Source organism: Larimichthys crocea, unplaced genomic scaffold, assembly GCF_000972845.2.
Source record: "Larimichthys crocea isolate SSNF unplaced genomic scaffold, L_crocea_2.0 scaffold83, whole genome shotgun sequence".
NCBI classification, from domain to species: Eukaryota; Metazoa; Chordata; class Actinopteri; family Sciaenidae; genus Larimichthys; species Larimichthys crocea.
Genome location: NW_020860930.1, coordinates 1071241 through 1091541, shown reverse-complemented (window position 1 = coordinate 1091541; position 20301 = coordinate 1071241). Strand labels below are relative to the sequence as shown.

Genomic DNA, 20301 nt, shown 5'->3' with positions numbered 1-20301 from the left:
CACCTCGCCCTGAACCTCTTTTTAACCCAGTTTGAAACTTGCCTGAACCTCTTTTGAACCTCATGTTGAACATTTGGCCCTGAAACCTCAGTTTGAAAACCGCATTGCCTCCTGAACCTCGATTGCTACCTGAACCTCGCCTGACTCAGTTTGAACTCGTCGCTACCTCAGTTTGAACCTTGCCTGAACCTCAGTTTGAACCTCACACCTGAACCCTCGTGCGCCTGAACCTCGTTTGATCCTCGGCCTGACCATCGGTTTGAAACTCGACCTGAACCTCGGCTTTGAACTCGCCTGAACCTCGGTTTGAACCTCGGCTTGAACCTCGGTTTGAACCTCGCCTGAACCTCGGTTTGAACCTCGACCTGAATCTCAGTTTGAACCTCAGTTGAACCTCGGCCTGAATCTCCTGTTTGAACCTCGGTTTGAAACTTGGCCGAACCTCCGTTGAACCTCGGCCTGAACCTCTGTTTGAACCTCAGTTTGAACGTCGGCCTGAACCTCGGTTGAACCTCGGCCTGAACCTCGTTGAACCTCGACCGAATCCAGTTTGAACCTCGTCCTGAAACCTCCGTTTGAACCTCAGTTTGAACTCGGCTGAACCTAAGTTTGAACCTCAGTTTGAACCTCGGCCTTAACCTCAGCCTGAACCTCATTTGAACAGGGGTTTACTCAGGTCCTCATAAGCCTGAGGTCCGTCCCTGTATGGACAGTGTTAAATCTGAGGTTTGTTGACAGATGTGTCATGTCCAGTTGTTGGTAGTGTTGTAGAGGAGGTCCTCTCTGAAGAGCCGGAGGTCTTCAGGAGGTCTGTGAAGGTAGAGAGGGACGCCCCTGATCTGTAGGAACTGGTAGAACGTTCCACCAACGGGGAACAACAGACAGAAAAGTTTGGATTGTCCTGAGCATACGGGTGGCAGAGTCAGGCGTCGCTCATTGAAGGAGGTGACATATGTCCTGAACCTCGGCCTGAACCTCAGTTTGAACCTCGGTCTGAACCTCAGCCTGAACCTCAGTTTGAACCTCGGTCTGAACCTCGGCCTGAACCTCAGTTTGAACCTCGGTTTGAACCTCCAGTTTGGAACCTCGGGCCTGAACCTCGATTTGAAACTCGGTCGAACTCAGCCTGAACTCAGTTTGAACTCAATTTGAAACCTTGGCTGAACCTCAGTTTGAACCTCGGTTTGAACCTCCGTTTGAACCTCGGTTTAACCTCCGTTTGAAACCTCGCCTAACCTCAGTTTGAACCTCGGTTTTGAAACTGCAGCCTGAGTCTCAGTTTGAACCTTGGTCTGAACCTCGGCCTGAACCTCAGTTTGAACCTCGGTCTGAACCTCGGCCTGAATCTCAGTTTGTGAACCTCGGTTTGAAACTCGGCCTGAACATCAGTTTGAACCTCGGCCTGAACCTCGGCCTGAATCTCAGTTTAAACCTCAGCTTGACACAGTTTGAACCCCGGTCTGAACCTCAGATTAACCTCCGGTCCTGAACCTAAGTTTGAACCTCGAACTGAACCTCAGTTTGAACCTCGGCCTGAACCTCAGTTTGAACCTCGAACTGAACCTCGGTTTGAACCTCAGTTTGAAACCTTGGCCTGAACCTCAGTTTGAACCTCGGCCTGAACCTCCGTTGAACTCACCCTGAACCTCGTCCTGAACCTCAGTTTGAACTTGCCCTGAACCTCATTTGAATCTCAGTTTGAACCTTGGCCTGAAACCTCAGTTTGAACCTCACCCTGAACCTCGGCCTGAACCTCGGTTGAATCTCGGCCTGAACCTGGTTTGAACCTCGACCTGAATCTCAGTTTGAACTTCGGCCTGAACCTCGGTTTTGAACCTCGGCCTGAACCTCGGTTTGAACCTCGACCTGAATCTCAGTTGAACCTCGCTGAACCTCCGTTTGAACCTCGTTTTTTGAACGTCTGCCTGAACCTAAGTTGACCCTCAGTTTGTACCTCGGCCTGAACCTCAGCCTGAACCTCAGTTTGAACCTCGAACTGAACCTCGGTTGAACCTCGGCCTGAACTCAGTTTGAAACCTCGAAGTTTGAACCTCGGTTTGAACCTCAGGTTGAACCTTGGCCTGAACCTCAGTTCGAACTCGGCCTGCAAACCTCCAGTTTGAACCTCAACCCTGAAACCTCGTCCTGAACCTCAGTTTGAACCTTGGCCTGAACCTCAGTTTGAATCTCAGTTTGAAAAACCTTGGCCTGAACCTCAGTTTGAACCTCACCCTTGAACTCGCCTGACTCGGTTTGAACTCTCGGCCTGAACCTCGGTTTGAACCTCGACACTGAATCTCAGTTTGAACTTCGGCTGAACCTCGTTTGAACCTCGGCCTGAACTCGGTTTGCAACCTCGACCTGAATCTCATTTTGAACCTCGGCTGAACCTCGTTTAACCTCGGTTTGAACGTGTCCTGAACCTAAGTTTGAACCTCAGTTTGTACCTCGGCCTGAACTCAGCCTGAACCTCAGTTTGAACCTCGACTGAACCTCGGTTTGAAACTTGGTTTGAACCTCGGTTTGAACCTCAGTTTGAACCTCGGCTGAACCTCAGTTTTGGAACCTCGGCCTGAACATCAGTTTGAACCTCGTCCTGAACCGGCTTGAATCTCAGTTTAAACCTCAGCTTGAACATCAGTTGAACCTCGGCCTGAATCTCAGTTTTAAACCTCAGTTGAACCTCATTTGAACTCGGTCCGAACCTCAGATTAACCTCGGTCGAACCTAAGTTTGAACCTCGAACTGAACCTCAGGTTTGAAACTCGGCCTGAACCTCAGTTTGAACCTCGTGAACTGAACCTCGGTTTGAACCTCCGTTTGAACCTCAGTGACCTTGCCTGAACCCAGTTTGCCTTGGCTGAACCTCAGTTTGAACCTCGGTTGAACCTCGGCCTGAACACTCAGTTTGAACCTCGCCTGAACCTCGGCTGATCTCAGTTTAAACTCAGCTTAACATCAGTTTGAAACCTCGGTCTGAACATCGGCCTGAACCTCAGTTTAACCTCAGCTTGAACGTCATTTTGAAACTCGGCTCCGAAATAGAGCCTCAGATAAACCTCGGTCTGAACCTCAGATTAAACCTCGGTCTGAACCTAAGTTTGAACCTCGAACTGAACTCAGTTTGAACCTCGCCTGAACCTCAGTTTGAACCTCAGTTTGAACTCTTGGGGCTGAACCTCAGTTTGAATCACCCTGAACCTCGGTCTGAACTCAGTTTGAACCTTCGCCTGAACCTCAGTTTGAATCTCAGTTTGAACCCGTGGCCTGAAACCTCAGTTTGAACCTCACCTGAAACCTCGGCCTGAACCTCGGTTTGAACTCGGCCTTGAACCTCGGGTTTGAACTCGACTGAATCTCAGTTGAACTCGGCCTGACCTCGTGAACCTCGCCTGAACCTCGTTTGACACCTCGACCTGAACTCAGTTTTGAACCTCGTCCTACTCCGTTTGAACCTCAGTTTGAACTCGGCCTGAAACTAAGTTGAACCAGTTTGAACCTCGGCCTGAACTCCAGCCTGAACCTCAGTTTGAACCTCGCGAACCTCGTTTGAACCCTCGGTTGAACCTCAGTTTGAAACCTCGGCCTGAACTCAGTTTGAACCTCGTGCCTGAACCTCAGTTTGAACCTCGGCTTGAACCCTCGGCCTGAACCTCGGCTTTGAACCTCGGCCTGAACCTCGGTTTGAACTCAGTTTGAACCTCAGTTTGAACCTCCGCCTGATCTCAGTTTGAACCTCGGCCTGCTCTCAGTTGAACCCTCAATTTGAACCTCAGTTTTGACCTCGGCTGAACTCAGTCGAACCTCGTTGAACCTCAAGTTTGAACCTCGGCCTGAAACCTCATTTGAACCTCGTGCGTTTGAACCTCGGCCTGAACCTCAGTTTGAACCTCGGCCTGAACCTCGGTTTGAATCTCAGTTTGAACCTCGGTTTGAACCTCAGTTTGAACCTCGGCCTGAACCTCAGTCTGAACACTCCGCTGACCTCGCCCTCACTTCAGTTGAACCTCAGTTTGAACCTCAGTTGAACCTCGGCCCTAACCTCGTCTGAACCTCTTTTGAAACCTCAGTTTGAACCTTGCCCTGAACCTCAGTTTGAACCTCGGTTTGAACCTTGGCCTGAACTCGTTTGAACCTCAACCCTGAACCTCGGCTGAACCTCAGTTTGAACTCGGTCCTGTACCTCAGTTTGAACCTGGCCTGACCTCAGTTTGAAACCTCACCTGACCCTCGGCCTGAACCTCGGGTTTGATTCCTCGGCCTGAACCTCGTTTGACCTCAACTGAACCTCGGCTTGAACCTCGGCCTGAACTCGTTTGAACCTCTGCTTGAACCTCGGTTTGAAACCTGGCCTGAACTTCGGTTTGAACCTCGCCCTGAACTCGTTTGAACCTCAGTTTGAACCTCGGCTGAACCTCGGGCCTGAATCAGTTTGAACCTCGTTTGAACCTTGGCTGAACCTTCCCGTTTGAACCTCGCCTGAACCTCTGGTTTGAACCTCAGTTTGAACGTGGCCTGAAACCTCGGTTTGACCTCGGCCTGAACCTCGGTTTGAACCTCGGCCTGAAACCTCGTTTGAACTCGTGAACCTAGTTTGAACCTCGGTCTGAACCTCGGCCTGAACCTCAGTTTGAACCTCGGCCTGACCTCAGTTTGAACCTCGGCCTGAACCTCGGTTTGAACCTCAGTTTGACCTCAGTTTGAAACTCGGCTTGAATTCAGTTTGAACTCAATTTGAACTTCGGTTTGAACCTCGTCCTGAAGCTCAGTTTTGAACCTCCAGTTTTGAACCTCGGTCTGAACCTCAGTTTGAACCTCTTGTCTGAACCTCAGTTGAACCTCGGCCTGAACCTCGGTTTCAATCTCAGTCTGAACCTTGGCCTGAACCTCCGTTTGAACTTCGGTTGAACCTGGCCTGAACCTCAGTTTGAACCTCGGTTTGAACCTCGGCCTTAACCTCCGTTTGAACCTCGGTTTATAGCTCAGTTTGAATCTCAGTTTGAACCTCCGTTTAACCTCAGTTTGAACCTCAGCCTGAACCTCGGTTTGAACCTTGGCCTGAACCTCCGTTTGAACCTCGGCCTGAACCTCGGCCTGAACCTCGGTTTGAACCTCGGTTTGAAACCTCAGTTTGAACCTATTTGAAATAAAACTGTTGAACTCGTGCGGTTCAGTCTGTGGAGGAGGAGACGACTCTCCAGGGTTTGAAATGTGAACTGCAGTACACATTTTAACCACGAGATGTCAGTGTTACACATAGTTACATGTTTTTCCTTAAAGCATCACTGCAGTCAACTCCAATACCCAGAAATCCTCTGTGATGACATCACTAAGCCACCGTGACTGTGACTAGCGGCTGTCATCCTCCTCTGTGAATTCAAGCGTTTCATCAGTGCTTACTTACTAGAACAGTCTTCAACCTTGTTCATTCTTCTTTTATTTAAATGTCACATTCTAAGCCTGGCCTGTAATAACTCTTAGATTAACTTACTAACTTTTATTGGACCTTATTAACCTGCTTATGAACGTGTTATGAGCCTATATGTGTTCATGGTTGATCAAACGTTCATGCACAGGGAATAGTATCAATAATTTAAATCATTATGGCTGTTATATTTTCATGTCTCAGGTAAAACAGGACATGGCATCATGTGATCAGGTTTTTTGTGCTCTCATGCAATCTAAATGATGAATAATAATGAATTTATGGTCAGTAGGTTATTTATTCTAAACTGATCTGGGGTTCAAACTTGTGTACAGACACTTGGCGTTGGACATGAACAGTCTGTAAGGGGTCAGTGAAGGCCCGCCCTACCCTGCCTGTGATTGGCTGACATTCTTGCCCTCACCTTGACCAATCTCAGTCCTCGTTTAACTGGAACTATCAGCCGTACATCTTGTAGACATCCTTCTACAGCAGGGGTCTTCAACCAGGGGTCCGTGACCCCTAAGGGGTCCTCAGAGGTACTGAAGGGGGTCCGGCAATTTTTGTCATAATAACTGACAGTTTTCACCAAAATTAAAAAATCTAACAAAAATGATATTGAGTAAAGTGCAAGCATTAACATGCAATGATGAGCTACTTTTATAAATGATTCCACTGTGCATGAACGTTTGATCAACCATGAACACATATAGGCTCATAACACAGTTCATAAGCAGGTTAATAAGGTCCAATAAAAGCTGAGTAAAGTCAATCTAAGAGTTATTACAGGCCAGGCTTAGAATGTGACATTTAAATAAAAGAAGAATGAACAAAGGTTGAAGACTGTTCTAGTAAGTAAGCACTGATGAAACGCTTGAATTCACAGAGGAGGGATGACAGCCGCTAGTCACACGTCACGGTGGCTTAGTGATGTCATCACAGAGGATTTCTGGGTATTGGAGTTGACTGCAGTGATGCTTTAAATGAACAACGTGTAACTATGTGTAACACTGACATCTCGTGGTTAAAATGTGTACTGCAGTTCACATTTCAAACCCTGGAGAGTCGTCTCCTCCTCCACAGACTGAACCTTCACGAGTTCAACATGTTTTATTTCAAACCGAGGTTCAAACTGAGGTTCAAACTGAGCTTTAAACCGAGGTTCAAACTGAGGTTCAGGCCGAGGTTCAAACTGAGGTTCAAACGGAGGTTCAAACTGGGATTCAAACTGAGCTTTAAACCGAGGTTCAAACGGAGGTTAAGGCCGAGGTTCAAACCGACATTCAAACGGAGGTTCAGGCCAAGGTTCAAACTGAGATTGAAACCGAGGTTCAGGCCGAGGTTCAAACTGAGGTTCAGACCGAGGTTCAAACTGAGGTTCAAACTGAGCTTCAGGCCGAGGTTCAAACCGAGGTTCAAACCGAAGTTCAAATTGAGGTTCAAACTGAGATTCAAGCCGAGGTTCAAACCGAGGTTCAGGCCGAGGTTCAAACTGAGGTTCAGGCCGAGGTTCAAACCGAGGTTCAGGCTGAGGTTCAAACCGAGGTTCAGGCCGAGGTTCAAACCGAGGTTCAGGCCGACGTTCAAACTGAGGTTCAAACGGAGGTTCAGGCCGAGGTTCAAACGGAGGTTCAGGCCAAGGTTCAAACTGAGGTTCAGGCCGAGGTTCAAACGGAGGTTCAGGCCAAGGTTCAAACCGAGGTTCAAACTGAGATTCAGGCCGAGGTTCAGGCCGAGGTTCAAACTGAGATTCAGGTCGAGGTTCAAACCGAGGTTCAGGCCGAGGTTCAAACCGAGGTTCAAGCCGAGGTTCAAACCGAGGTTCAGGCCGAGGTTCAAGCCGAGGTTCAGGTCGAGGTTCAAACCGAGGTTCAGGCCGAGGAATCAAACCGAGGTTCAGGCCGAGGTTCAGGGTGAGGTTCAAACTGAGGTTCAGGCCAAGGTTCAAACCGAGGTTCAAACCGAAGTTCAAATTGAGGTTCAAACTGAGATTCAAGCCGAGGTTCAAACCGAGGTTCAGGCCGAGGTTCAAACCGAGGTTCAGGCCGAGGTTCAAACCGAGGTTCAGGCCGAGGTTCAAACCGAGGTTCAAACTGAGGTTCAAACCGAGGTTCAGGTCGAGGTTCAAACTGAGGTTCAGGCCGAGGTTCAAACTGAGGTTCAGGCCAAGGTTCAAACTGAGGTTCAAACTGAGGTTCAGGGCAAGGTTCAAACTGAGGTTCAGGGCAAGGTTCAAACTGAGGTTCAGGGCAAGGTTCAAACTGAGGTTAAGACTGAGGTTCAGGGCAAGGTTCAAACTGAGGTTCAGGGCAAGGTTCAAACTGAGGTTCAGGGCAAGGTTCAAACTGAGGTTCAAAAAGAGGTTCAGGACGAGGTTCAGGGCGAGGTTCAAACTGAGGTTCAGGCCGACGTTCAAACGGAGGTTAAGACTGAGGTTCAAACCGAGGTTCAAACGGAGGTTCAGGCCAAGGTTCAAACCGAGGTTCAAACGAAGGTTCAGGCCAAGGTTCAAACCGAGGTTCAAACTGAGGTTCAAACCAAGGTTCAAACTGAGATTCAGGTCGAGGTTCAAACCGAGGTTCAGGCCGAGGTTCAAACTGAGGTTCAAACTGAGATTCAGGTTGAGGTTCAAACCGAGGGTCAGGCCGAGGTTCAAACCGAGGTTCAGGCCAAGGTTCAAACTGAGGTTCAAAAAGAGGTTCAGGGCGAGGTTCAAACTGAGGTTCAAACTGAAGTTGAGGGTGAGGTTCAGGCCGGGGTTCAAACTGAGGTTCAGGCCGAGGTTCAAACTGAGGTTCAAACCGAGGTTCAAACTGAGATTCAAACCGAGGTTCAGGCCGAGGTTCAAACTGAGGTTCAGGACGAGGTTCAAACCGAGGTTCAAACTGAGATTCAAACTGAGCTTCAGGCCGAGGTTCAAACCAAGGTTCAAACCGAGCTTCAGGCCGAGGTTCAAACTGAGGTTCAAACCGAAGTTCAAATTGAGGTTCAAACCGAGGTTGAGGGCGAGGTTCAAACCGAGGTTCAAATTGAGGTTCAAACTGACGTTAAGGGCGACGTTCAAACCGAGGTTCAAACTGAGGTTGAGGGCGAGGTTCAAACTGAGGTTCAGGCCGAGGTTCAAACTGAGGTTCAAACTGAGGTTGAGGAAGACGTTCAAACCGAGGTTCAAACCGAGGTTCAAACTGAGGTTCAGGCCGAGGTTCAAACTGAGGTTCAAACCGAGGTTCAAACTGAGGTTCAGGCTGAGGTTCAAACCGAGGTTCAAACTGAGGTTCAGGCCGAGGTTCAAACTGAGGTTCAAACTGAGGTTGAGGAAGACGTTCAAACCGAGGTTCAAACCGAGGTTCAAACTGAGGTTCAGGCCGAGGTTCAAACTGAGGTTCAAACCGAGGTTCAAACTGAGGTTCAGGCTGAGGTTCAAACCGAGGTTCAAACTGAGGTTCAGGCCGAGGTTCAGACCGAGGTTCAAACTGAGGTTCAGACTGAGGTTCAAACTGAGATTCAGGCCGAGTTTCAAACCGAGGTTCAAACTGAGGTTCAGGCCGAGGTTCAAACTGAGGTTCAAACAGAGGTTCAAACTGAGGTTCAGGCTGAGGTTCAGACCGAGGTTCAAACTGAGGTTCAGGCCGAGGTTCAGACCGAGGTTCAAACTGAGGTTCAGGCCGAGGTTCAGACTGAGGTTCAAACTGAGGTTCAGGCCGAGGTTCAAACTGAGGTTCAAACAGAGGTTCAAACTGAGGTTCAGGCTGAGGTTCAGACCGAGGTTCAAACTGAGGTTCAGGACGAGGTTCAGACCGAGGTTCAAACTGAGGTTCAGGCCGAGGTTCAGACTGAGGTTCAAACTGAGATTCAGGCCGAGTTTCAAACCGAGGTTCAAACTGAGGTTCAGGCCGAGGTTCAAACTGAACGTGGAACGTTCTACCAGTTCCTACAGATCAGGGGCGTCCCTCTCTACCTTCACAGACCTCCTGAAGACCTCCAGCTCTTCAGAGAGGACCTCCTCTACAACACTACCAACAACTGGACATGACACATCTGTCAACAACCTCAGATTTAACACTGTCCATACAGGGACGGACCTCAGGACTTATGAGGACCCTGTGTAACCCCTGTATGTGGCATGCTAGAACAGAAAATATCCTCCCATGCTGACGTCAGAGTATTTGTTTTAAACACACCTGAAACACGTGATCTCACAAAGATGCTGGGGTTACAGCAGGGCAGTGAATCTAACGGGAAGTATCAGCCGTCCATCCTGTAGACATCCTGCTACAGGATGCTTCCAGCAAACAACCCACAACAACTCTTGCAGAAAGTAAGCACTGATGAAACGCTTGAATTCACAGGCTGACAAAACATCAAATATCTACACAGAGTAGGGAGGACAGCTGCTGGTCACGTGTCTTGGAGATGGAGTGATCAACAACTACCGACATACACTCGTATCCACCTCTACATTTGTTCAAAATCGGTCACAAGTTCAAATCTCTGCATTGGGAAGATACTGTAAGAGGCCAAAAGTATCCGTCTCTGATCAGTGATGTTCGATCAGTGAGGTGAGGTCCATGGACGAGACCTTAAACCTCTCACGTAACACGAGCTGTGTTTTGTTGTTTAATCACACGTCATCTGTACAAACCGAGCTAACATTAGCTAACAGCAGCTACAGCTGGCAGCAGTTTGTTCTTCAAAGCTGTCGATCTGTTTGGTTTAATTTCTACAATCATCATGTATTACAGAGCCATTGGAAGGAAAACAAACTGTCTTATGGAAGAAATGAAGGAAGGGGAACAGGGAATACTGAGATGATGGGCGTATTCATGAAAATATTACATTACACCTGCTGATATATTTGTTTTAAACTAAGTACACACGTATTGAGTTGCTATGTAACTTGTCTATAGTGTGTGACTGCTGTGACCTCACGGTGCTGTTTGTAGATAAAAGTCGTGAAGTTGTGAGATTGTGAGCAGTTTGTTTCCTGTGCAGCCAGAGAGTCAGGTGAGTTCAGACAGGTAAGCATCAAACCAGGAGACATTACACACGTCTGATAAATCCATGAATTGTAGTTGTTTGCATGTTTGTGCCGATCGGGGGTCAGTTTTATTTAACTTTGATTATTTCAAATCTACAGTGGACCGACTTTTGTAAAGCTCTGACTGTCCCTGCACAGTCTCTGCTGTGCTGAGCTTAGTGTATTCTTGTGCTTCATGTGAATTTACTGCCTGAACAACATTTGAATTTGTTCTTCAGAGCATCACACAGATCCACATCAGCAGTCAGTTACTGTCAGCAGAAATCTGACGATGAAGGTGAGTTTGTCGACTGAAATCTTACAGATCTCAAAGTTCTGTTAAACTGTGAACAGACTTGTGATATCTGACTTTGCTCTGCCATGAAACTAGAGGCCAAACTGTTCAAACAGTGTGTAAGATTCAAACCTCGTCTCCTCTGTTCCAGCTGCTATCAGTCATCGTCGTCCTCGTCCTCCTCGCTCCAGTGTTGACCAGCTGCAAAAAGCTCGTCCAACCGAAGGACTGCAGTGACATCCATCACCAAGTCAAGACCAGACGCAGTGGAGTGTACACCATCTATCCCCTTGGAAAGACGTCTGCTGTCCAGGTACTCTTCACCTTCTCTGTTCTCCTATTGGTCGGTGTAGAGGTTTAGGGTCCATCCATTCTCTTCTGCTTATCTGGGGTCGGGTCTTGGTAGCAGCAGGTTTAGCAGGGCACTCCAGACGTCCTTCTCCCCAGCAACACACTCCAGCTCCTCCTGGTCCCTCCAGCAGGTTAGGGTTTGCCACAGGGTCTCCTCCCAGTCCTAATCAGATGCCCCCCCAGCCACCTCAGCTGGCTCCTTTCGACGCAAAGGAGCAGCGTCTCAGGGGGACCCTGTCGTAAACCTTTTCCAAATTTAAATTCAAATGTAGAGTGCATGGTCACACTCCCATGACCCCCTCAGCACCCTTGCAAGGGTTAAGAGCTGGTCCGTTGTTCCACGACCAGGACTGAATCTGGGGTTCGACAATCGGACGGAGCGTCCTTTCCAGCACCCCAGAGTAAACTTCTTAAGGCCTTTTAAGTTTTAAACAGCTGTCATCTAATGAATGTGTGTTTGTGTGTAGGTGTACTGTGACATGGTCTCACAGGGAGGACGGTGGACTGTGAGTATTTTAACACACATCAACTTCACCAAGTCACAGCCAAGAGTTTTTTCCATGTGTGCACTTCATGTTGGAGCGTCAGAATAAATCAAATGACAGTAAAAACATTGTTATCTGGAAACTTGAGCTGTCAGATATCTCTTGTGTTTAACCCCCCAGGTGTTCCAGAGGAGGATGGACGGCACGCTGAACTTCTACAGACCCTGGCATCAGTACAAGATGGGCTTTGGTAGAGCTGCTGGAGAGTACTGGCTCGGTGAGAAATGAAACCAAACCAACAGTCATGTGACTTCATGAAACTCACAGTTCACAAACAACAAACATGTTGAATGCATTTCCTTCCTCATCAAACAAGTATTTCAAATCCAGCTTTGTTTACATCATGTTTACGAGCTTCTTCTTCACCGTCTTTGCTGGTGCACTGCACGCCAAGATACGACAGTAACACTTCAAAATATTTCTTGGTGTGTTATCAGTGTTATCGTCATCAGGTATCGTGTGAAGCCATTGGTAGGACTCTATTGGGGTTGGGCAATATTTTAAAAATTTACAATTAACAACCAGCGACTGCCGATGTGTTCATGCAAACACAATCACCAACAGCCAATATATTTATCCAAGCGACGAACAGTAAGGTGTGTACAAAATGTAAAAACTGTGTTTGTGTGTGCAGGTCTTGACAACATCCACCAACTGACCCACCAGCGAAAGTCCGAGCTGCTGGTCGACATGGAGGACTTTACTGGAAAGAAAGTGTTTGCTCGTTACTCCTCGTTCTCTGTCGAATCTGAATGTGACGGATACGTACTGCATGTCTCTGGATTTAAAAATGGAGGGGCGGGTGAGTATTAGTGCAGGAAGGAGGGCTGTAGGGGTGACAGTGCAGGTTGATGTGGTCACTTTGGTTGTAGTTATTCATTGATTATTCATCACAGCTCCAAATGAATAGTTTAGTGTATTTCATGAGGCTGAAATCAATCAATGAACTGGCTATCATTTTCTTGGGGTTCCCCCACCTGCCAAATCCACTTTACCCCCTGGTGGCAGCATAGTGTCCAACAGAGGTCTTAGTCCCAGTAGTGTTTGTAGTATTAGTATCATTAGTATCATTGTCAAGATTAAACACTGTGGTTCATGTTTCTGTAGGAGACTCCATGACATATCACAACAAAAAGAAGTTCTCCACCTTCGACAAAGACCAGGACACCCATTCAACTGACAACTGTGCCAGACTATACCTGGGGGCGTTCTGGTATGGTAATTGTCACTATGCAAACCCCAACGGGGTTTATCTTTGGGGGGCTGAAAAAAAACACTATGCTATGGGAGTGCTTTGGTACCATTATAAGGGTTATGACTACTCCCTGAAGAGCATCAGCATGAAGATCCGTCCTGTGAAGTAGTTCTCCAGGTCAAACATGCAGCAGAAAATCAGCTGATGATTTTTCTCTCTTTTCTTCATCATCTTTACATGAAACAGACACAGAGTCTGATAACATGTCGACAACTTCATTAACTTCCAACTCAACTTATAGCAAAGCAAAAGACAAAAAAAAAACATAAAAACAACATAAATATTTCCAAGTTCAATCAAAGTTTGATTGTGTGTGAAATAATAAAATCTGAGCAGAAAGCTGATGTGATCTGAGGTCTTCATTTTGTCTCTGGTGTCTTTCATCTGAACAAAAAAGAACAGACAGAGCTGGAAATCACAAACAGTCAGACTCCAACATATTTGAACAAACTTAACGTGAAGCAAGTAATAATATTACGTAATCGTACTAATAAAGTCAAAATGACTGCATTCATTTTCACTGTTGGGTTTGCACAAACAAATTGTCTTTATTAATATTGAATGCATAAACCTGGTTAGTGTGTCGTGGAAATACATTGAGTTTATTATTACTATCACATAAATCTTATTACTTGCTTCACATAAAGTTCATTAGTTCATTTATATTAAACCCAAGTCATTCAAATGGATCCTGCATTTTGACCAAACATTGTTTTTGAGTGTACAAACTGTTCAGGTGACCGCAGTAAAAATACTCTACATGTCATTCTATGAACCAAAACACACAAACAGGAAAATATGTGTGTGTTATACCTTTGTACAGGTGCTATAAATGTTTGTACATTGAGGCTGTTCTAGGTCAAATTTGACCCGGATCTATTGACCCGGATCTATTGACCCGGATCTATTGACCTGGATCTATTGACCTGGATCTATTGACCCGGATCTATTGACCTGGATCTATTGACCTGGATCTATTGACCTGGATCTATTGACCTGGATCTATTGATGTGGATTTTAGAGCCATCAGTGTGGGTCAAATGAAGGGGAACCTTGAAACAGTCAGACTGTATGTTCTATGTCTGTGTGTATTTTGTATGGGACAGTGGTGACAGAGTTCAGGGGGAACCTCAACACACACACACACACACACACACACACACACACACACACACACACACACACACACACACACACACACACACACACACACACACACTCACTTTCAGAGTGTTCTTAGTATTTTCAGTATCAATAATTTAAATCATTATGGCTGTTATATTTTCATGTCTCAGGTAAAACAGGACATGGCATCATGTGATCAGGTTTTTTGTGCTCTCATGCAATCTAAATGATGAATAATAATGAATTTATGGTCAGTAGGTTATTTATTCTAAACTGATCTGGGGTTCAAACTTGTGTACAGACACTTGGCGTTGGACATGAACAGTCTGTAAGGGGTCAGTGAAGGCCCGCCCTACCCTGCCTGTGATTGGCTGACATTCTTGCCCTCACCTTGACCAATCTCAGTCCTCGTTTAACTGGAACTATCAGCCGTACATCTTGTAGACATCCTTCTACAGCAGGGGTCTTCAACCAGGGGTCCGTGACCCCTAAGGGGTCCGCAGAGGTACTGAAGGGGGTCCGGCAATTTTTGTCATAATAACTGACAGTTTTCACCAAAATTAAAAAATCTAACAAAAATGATATTGAGTAAAGTGCAAGCATTAACATGCAATGATGAGCTACTTTTATAAATGATTCCACTGTGCATGAACGTTTGATCAACCATGAACACATATAGGCTCATAACACAGTTCATAAGCAGGTTAATAAGGTCCAATAAAAGCTGAGTAAAGTCAATCTAAGAGTTATTACAGGCCAGGCTTAGAATGTGACATTTAAATAAAAGAAGAATGAACAAAGGTTGAAGACTGTTCTAGTAAGTAAGCACTGATGAAACGCTTGAATTCACAGAGGAGGGATGACAGCCGCTAGTCACACGTCACGGTGGCTTAGTGATGTCATCACAGAGGATTTCTGGGTATTGGAGTTGACTGCAGTGATGCTTTAAATGAACAACATGTAACTATGTGTAACACTGACATCTCGTGGTTAAAATGTGTACTGCAGTTCACATTTCAAACCCTGGAGAGTCGTCTCCTCCTCCACAGACTGAACCTTCACGAGTTCAACATGTTTTATTTTAAACTGAGGTTCAAACTGAGGTTCAGGCCGAGGTTCAAACCGAGGTTAAGGCCGAGGTTCAAACCGAGGTTCAAACGGAGGTTCAGGCCAAGGTTCAAACGGAGGTTCAGGCCAAGGTTCAAACCGAGGTTCAAACGGAGGTTCAGGCCAAGGTTCAGACCAAGGTTCAAACCGAGGTTCAAACTGAGGTTCAAACTGAGGTTCAAACTGAGGTTCAAACCGAGGTTCAGGCCGAGGTTCAAACCGAGGTTCAGGGCAAGGTTCAAACTGAGGTTCAGGACGAGGTTCAAACTGAGGTTCAAACCGAGGTTCAAACTGAGGTTCAAACCAAGGTTCAAGCTGAGGTTTAAACTGAGGTTCAAACCGAGGTTCAAACTGAGGTTCAAACTGAGGTTGAGGGCGACGTTCAAACTGAGGTTGAGGGCGACGTTCAAACTGAGGTTCAGACCGAGGTTCAGGCCGAGGATCAAACCGAGGTTCAAACTGAGATTCAGGCCGAGGTTCAAACTGAGGTTGAGGGCGACGTTCAAACCGAGGTTCAAACTGAGGTTCAGGCCGAGGTTCAAACTGAGGTTCAGGCTGAGGTTCAGGCCGAGGTTCAAACTGAGATTCAGGCCGACTTTCAAACCGAGGTTCAAACTGAGGTTCAGGCTGAGGTTCAGACCGAGGTTCAAACTGAGGTTCAGGCCGAGGTTCAAACTGAGGTTCAGGCTGAGGTTCAGACCGAGGTTCAAACTGAGGTTCAGGCCGAGGTTCAAACTGAGGTTCAGGCTGAGGTTCAGACCGAGGTTCAAACTGAGGTTCAGGCCGAGGTTCAGACCGAGGTTCAAACTGAGGTTCAGGCCGAGGTTCAAACTGAGGTTCAAACCGAGGTTCAAACTGAGTTTCAGGCTGAGGTTCAGACCGAGGTTCAGGACATATGTCACCTCCTTCAATGAGCGACGCCTGACTCTGCCACCCGTACGCTCAGGACAATCCAAACTTTTCTGTCTGTTGTTCCCCGTTGGTGGAACGTCCTACCAGTTCCTACAGATCAGGGGCGTCCCTCTCTACCTTCACAGACCTCCTGAAGACTTCCAGCTCTTCAGAGAGGACCTCCTCTACAACACTACCAACAGCTGGACATGACACATCTGTCAACAACCTCAGATTTAACACTGTCCATACAGGGACCTCAGGACTTATGAGGACCCTGTGTAACCCCTGTATGTGGCATGCTAGAACAGAAAATATCCTCCCATGCTGACGTCAGAGTATTTGTTTTAAACACACCTGAAACACGTGATCTCACAAAGATGCTGGGGTTACAGCAGGGCAGTGAATCTAACGGGAAGTATCAGCCGTCCATCCTGTAGACATCCTGCTACATGATACTTCCAGCAAACAACCCACAACAACTCTTGCAGAAAGTAAGCACTGATGAAACGCTTGAATTCACAGGCTGACAAAACATCAAATATCTACACAGAGTAGGGAGGACAGCTGCTGGTCACGTGTCTTGGAGATGGAGTGATCAACAACTACCGACATACACTCGTATCCACCTCTACATTTGTTCAAAATCAGTCACAAGTTCAAATCTCTGCATGGGGAAGATACTGTAAGAGGCCAAAAGTATCCGTCTCTGATCAGTGATGTTCGATCAGTGAGGTGAGGTCCATGGACGAGACCTTAAACCTCTCACGTAACACGAGCTGTGTTTTGTTGTTTAATCACACGTCATCTGTACAAACCGAGCTAACATTAGCTAACAGCAGCTACAGCTGGCAGCAGTTTGTTCTTCAAAGCTGTCGATCTGTTTGGTTTAATTTCTACAATCATCATGTATTACAGAGCCATTGGAAGGAAAACAAACTGTCTTATGGAAGAAATGAAGGAAGGGGAACAGGGAATACTGAGATGATGGGCGTATTCATGAAAATATTACATTACACCTGCTGATATATTTGTTTTAAACTAAGTACACACGTATTGAGTTGCTATGTAACTTGTCTATAGTGTGTGACTGCTGTGACCTCACGGTGCTGTTTGTAGATAAAAGTCGTGAAGTTGTGAGATTGTGAGCAGTTTGTTTCCTGTGCAGCCAGGAGTCAGGTGAGTTCAGACAGGTAAGCATCAAACCAGGAGACATTACACACGTCTGATAAATCCATGAATTGTAGTTGTTTGCATGTTTGTGCCGATCGGGGGTCAGTTTTATTTAACTTTGATTATTTCAAATCTACAGTGGACCGACTTTTGTAAAGCTCTGACTGTCCCTGCACAGTCTCTGCTGTGCTGAGCTTAGTGTATTCTTGTGCTTCATGTGAATTTACTGCCTGAACAACATTTGAATTTGTTCTTCAGAGCATCACACAGATCCACATCAGCAGTCAGTTACTGTCAGCAGAAATCTGACGATGAAGGTGAGTTTGTCGACTGAAATCTTACAGATCTCAAAGTTCTGTTAAACTGTGAACAGACTTGTGATATCTGACTTTGCTCTGCCATGAAACTAGAGGCCAAACTGTTCAAACAGTGTGTAAGATTCAAACCTCGTCTCCTCTGTTCCAGCTGCTATCAGTCATCGTCGTCCTCGTCCTCCTCGCTCCAGTGTTGACCAGCTGCAAAAAGCTCGTCCAACCGAAGGACTGCAGTGACATCCATCACCAAGTCAAGACCAGACGCAGTGGAGTGTACACCATCTATCCCCTTGGAAAGACGTCTGCTGTCCAGGTACTCTTCACCTTCTCTGTTCTCCTATTGGTCGGTGTAGAGGTTTAGGGTCCATCCATTCTCTTCTGCTTATCTGGGGTCGGGTCTTGGTAGCAGCAGGTTTAGCAGGGCACTCCAGACGTCCTTCTCCCCAGCAACACACTCCAGCTCCTCCTGGTCCCTCCAGCAGGTTAGGGTTTGCCACAGGGTCTCCTCCCAGTCCTAATCAGATGCCCCCCCAGCCACCTCAGCTGGCTCCTTTCGACGCAAAGGAGCAGCGTCTCAGGGGGACCCTGTCGTAAACCTTTTCCAAATTTAAATTCAAATGTAGAGTGCATGGTCACACTCCCATGACCCCCTCAGCACCCTTGCAAGGGTTAAGAGCTGGTCCGTTGTTCCACGACCAGGACTGAATCTGGGGTTCGACAATCGGACGGAGCGTCCTTTCCAGCACCCCAGAGTAAACTTCTTAAGGCCTTTTAAGTTTTAAACAGCTGTCATCTAATGAATGTGTGTTTGTGTGTAGGTGTACTGTGACATGGTCTCACAGGGAGGACGGTGGACTGTGAGTATTTTAACACACATCAACTTCACCAAGTCACAGCCAAGAGTTTTTTCCATGTGTGCACTTCATGTTGGAGCGTCAGAATAAATCAAATGACAGTAAAAACATTGTTATCTGGAAACTTGAGCTGTCAGATATCTCTTGTGTTTAACCCCCCAGGTGTTCCAGAGGAGGATGGACGGCACGCTGAACTTCTACAGACCCTGGCATCAGTACAAGATGGGCTTTGGTAGAGCTGCTGGAGAGTACTGGCTCGGTGAGAAATGAAACCAAACCAACAGTCATGTGACTTCATGAAACTCACAGTTCACAAACAACAAACATGTTGAATGCATTTCCTTCCTCATCAAACAAGTATTTCAAATCCAGCTTTGTTTACATCATGTTTACGAGCTTCTTCTTCACCGTCTTTGCTGGTGCACTGCACGCCAAGATACGACAGTAACACTTCAAAATATTTCTTGGTGTGTTATCAGTGTTATCGTCATCAGGTATCGTGTGAAGCCATTGGTAGGACTCTATTGGGGTTGGGCAATATTTTAAAAATTTACAATTAACAACCAGCGACTGCCGATGTGTTCATGCAAACACAATCACCAACAGCCAATATATTTATCCAAGCGACGAACAGTAAGGTGTGTACAAAATGTAAAAACTGTGTTTGTGTGTGCAGGTCTTGACAACATCCACCAACTGACCCACCAGCGAAAGTCCGAGCTGCTGGTCGACATGGAGGACTTTACTGGAAAGAAAGTGTTTGCTCGTTACTCCTCGTTCTCTGTCGAATCTGAATGTGACGGATACGTACTGCATGTCTCTGGATTTAAAAATGGAGGGGCGGGTGAGTATTAGTGCAGGAAGGAGGGCTGTAGGGGTGACAGTGCAGGTTGATGTGGTCACTTTGGTTGTAGTTATTCATTGATTATTCATCACAGCTCCAAATGAATAGTTTAGTGTATTTCATGAGGCTGAAATCAATCAATGAACTGGCTATCATTTTCTTGGGGTTCCCCCACCTGCCAAATCCACTTTACCCCCTGGTGGCAGCATAGTGTCCAACAGAGGTCTTAGTCCCAGTAGTGTTTGTAGTATTAGTATCATTAGTATCATTGTCAAGATTAAACACTGTGGTTCATGTTTCTGTAGGAGACTCCATGACATATCACAACAAAAAGAAGTTCTCCACCTTCGACAAAGACCAGGACACCCATTCAACTGACAACTGTGCCAGACTATACCTGGGGGCGTTCTGGTATGGTAATTGTCACTATGCAAACCCCAACGGGGTTTATCTTTGGGGGGCTGAAAAAAAACACTATGCTATGGGAGTGCTTTGGTACCATTATAAGGGTTATGACTACTCCCTGAAGAGCATCAGCATGAAGATCCGTCCTGTGAAGTAGTTCTCCAGGTCAAACATGCAGCAGAAAATCAGCTGATGATTTTTCTCTCTTTTCTTCATCATCTTTACATGAAACAGACACAGAGTCTGATAACATGTCGACAACTTCATTAACTTCCAACTCAACTTATAGCAAAGCAAAAGACAAAAAAAAAACATAAAAACAACATAAATATTTCCAAGTTCAATCAAAGTTTGATTGTGTGTGAAATAATAAAATCTGAGCAGAAAGCTGATGTGATCTGAGGTCTTCATTTTGTCTCTGGTGTCTTTCATCTGAACAAAAAAGAACAGACAGAGCTGGAAATCACAAACAGTCAGACTCCAACATATTTGAACAAACTTAACGTGAAGCAAGTAATAATATTACGTAATCGTACTAATAAAGTCAAAATGACTGCATTCATTTTCACTGTTGGGTTTGCACAAACAAATTGTCTTTATTAATATTGAATGCATAAACCTGGTTAGTGTGTCGTGGAAATACATTGAGTTTATTATTACTATCACATAAATCTTATTACTTGCTTCACATAAAGTTCAT

The 20301-nt window shown here is 46.2% G+C and overlaps 2 protein-coding genes across 3 annotated transcripts; both read left to right on the top strand.

The window, feature by feature from the left end:
- The first annotated feature begins 10381 nt into the window (after positions 1-10381).
- Positions 10382-13227, top strand: LOC104938907 (microfibril-associated glycoprotein 4). Of its 2 annotated transcripts, none has more exons than XM_027277062.1 (7): positions 10382-10429; positions 10682-10740; positions 10889-11050; positions 11556-11594; positions 11754-11850; positions 12268-12435; positions 12741-13227. In XM_027277062.1, the coding sequence occupies exons 2-7, from the start codon at positions 10735-10737 to the stop codon at positions 12995-12997; spliced, it is 729 nt and encodes a 242-aa protein (XP_027132863.1). In that variant the 5' UTR covers positions 10382-10429; positions 10682-10734; the 3' UTR covers positions 12998-13227. The 2 variants fall into 2 exon arrangements, with proteins under 2 accessions (XP_027132863.1, XP_027132861.1); XM_027277060.1 differs by having other exon boundaries at positions 10390-10443.
- Positions 13228-17168: 3941 nt separating this feature from the next.
- On the top strand, positions 17169-19988 carry LOC113744009 (microfibril-associated glycoprotein 4-like). Its single transcript, XM_027277063.1, has 7 exons — positions 17169-17204; positions 17443-17501; positions 17650-17811; positions 18317-18355; positions 18515-18611; positions 19029-19196; positions 19502-19988. Exons 2-7 carry the CDS (start codon positions 17496-17498, stop codon positions 19756-19758), a joined length of 729 nt encoding a protein of 242 aa, XP_027132864.1. The 5' UTR covers positions 17169-17204; positions 17443-17495; the 3' UTR covers positions 19759-19988.
- The last annotated feature ends 313 nt before the right edge of the window (positions 19989-20301 follow it).

What these genes read in the sequence shown, in the direction of transcription:
- LOC113744009 (XM_027277063.1), top strand. An exon ending in GAAAGACGTCTGCTGTCCAG is followed by an intron (nt 17,812 to 18,316) that starts GTACTCTTCACC and finishes GTTTGTGTGTAG; the next exon opens with GTGTACTGTGACATGGTCTC. An exon ending in ATTTAAAAATGGAGGGGCGG is followed by an intron (nt 19,197 to 19,501) that starts GTGAGTATTAGT and finishes ATGTTTCTGTAG; the next exon opens with GAGACTCCATGACATATCAC.
- LOC104938907 (XM_027277062.1), top strand. An exon ending in CACAGGGAGGACGGTGGACT is followed by an intron (nt 11,595 to 11,753) that starts GTGAGTATTTTA and finishes TTAACCCCCCAG; the next exon opens with GTGTTCCAGAGGAGGATGGA. An exon ending in TGCTGGAGAGTACTGGCTCG is followed by an intron (nt 11,851 to 12,267) that starts GTGAGAAATGAA and finishes TTGTGTGTGCAG; the next exon opens with GTCTTGACAACATCCACCAA.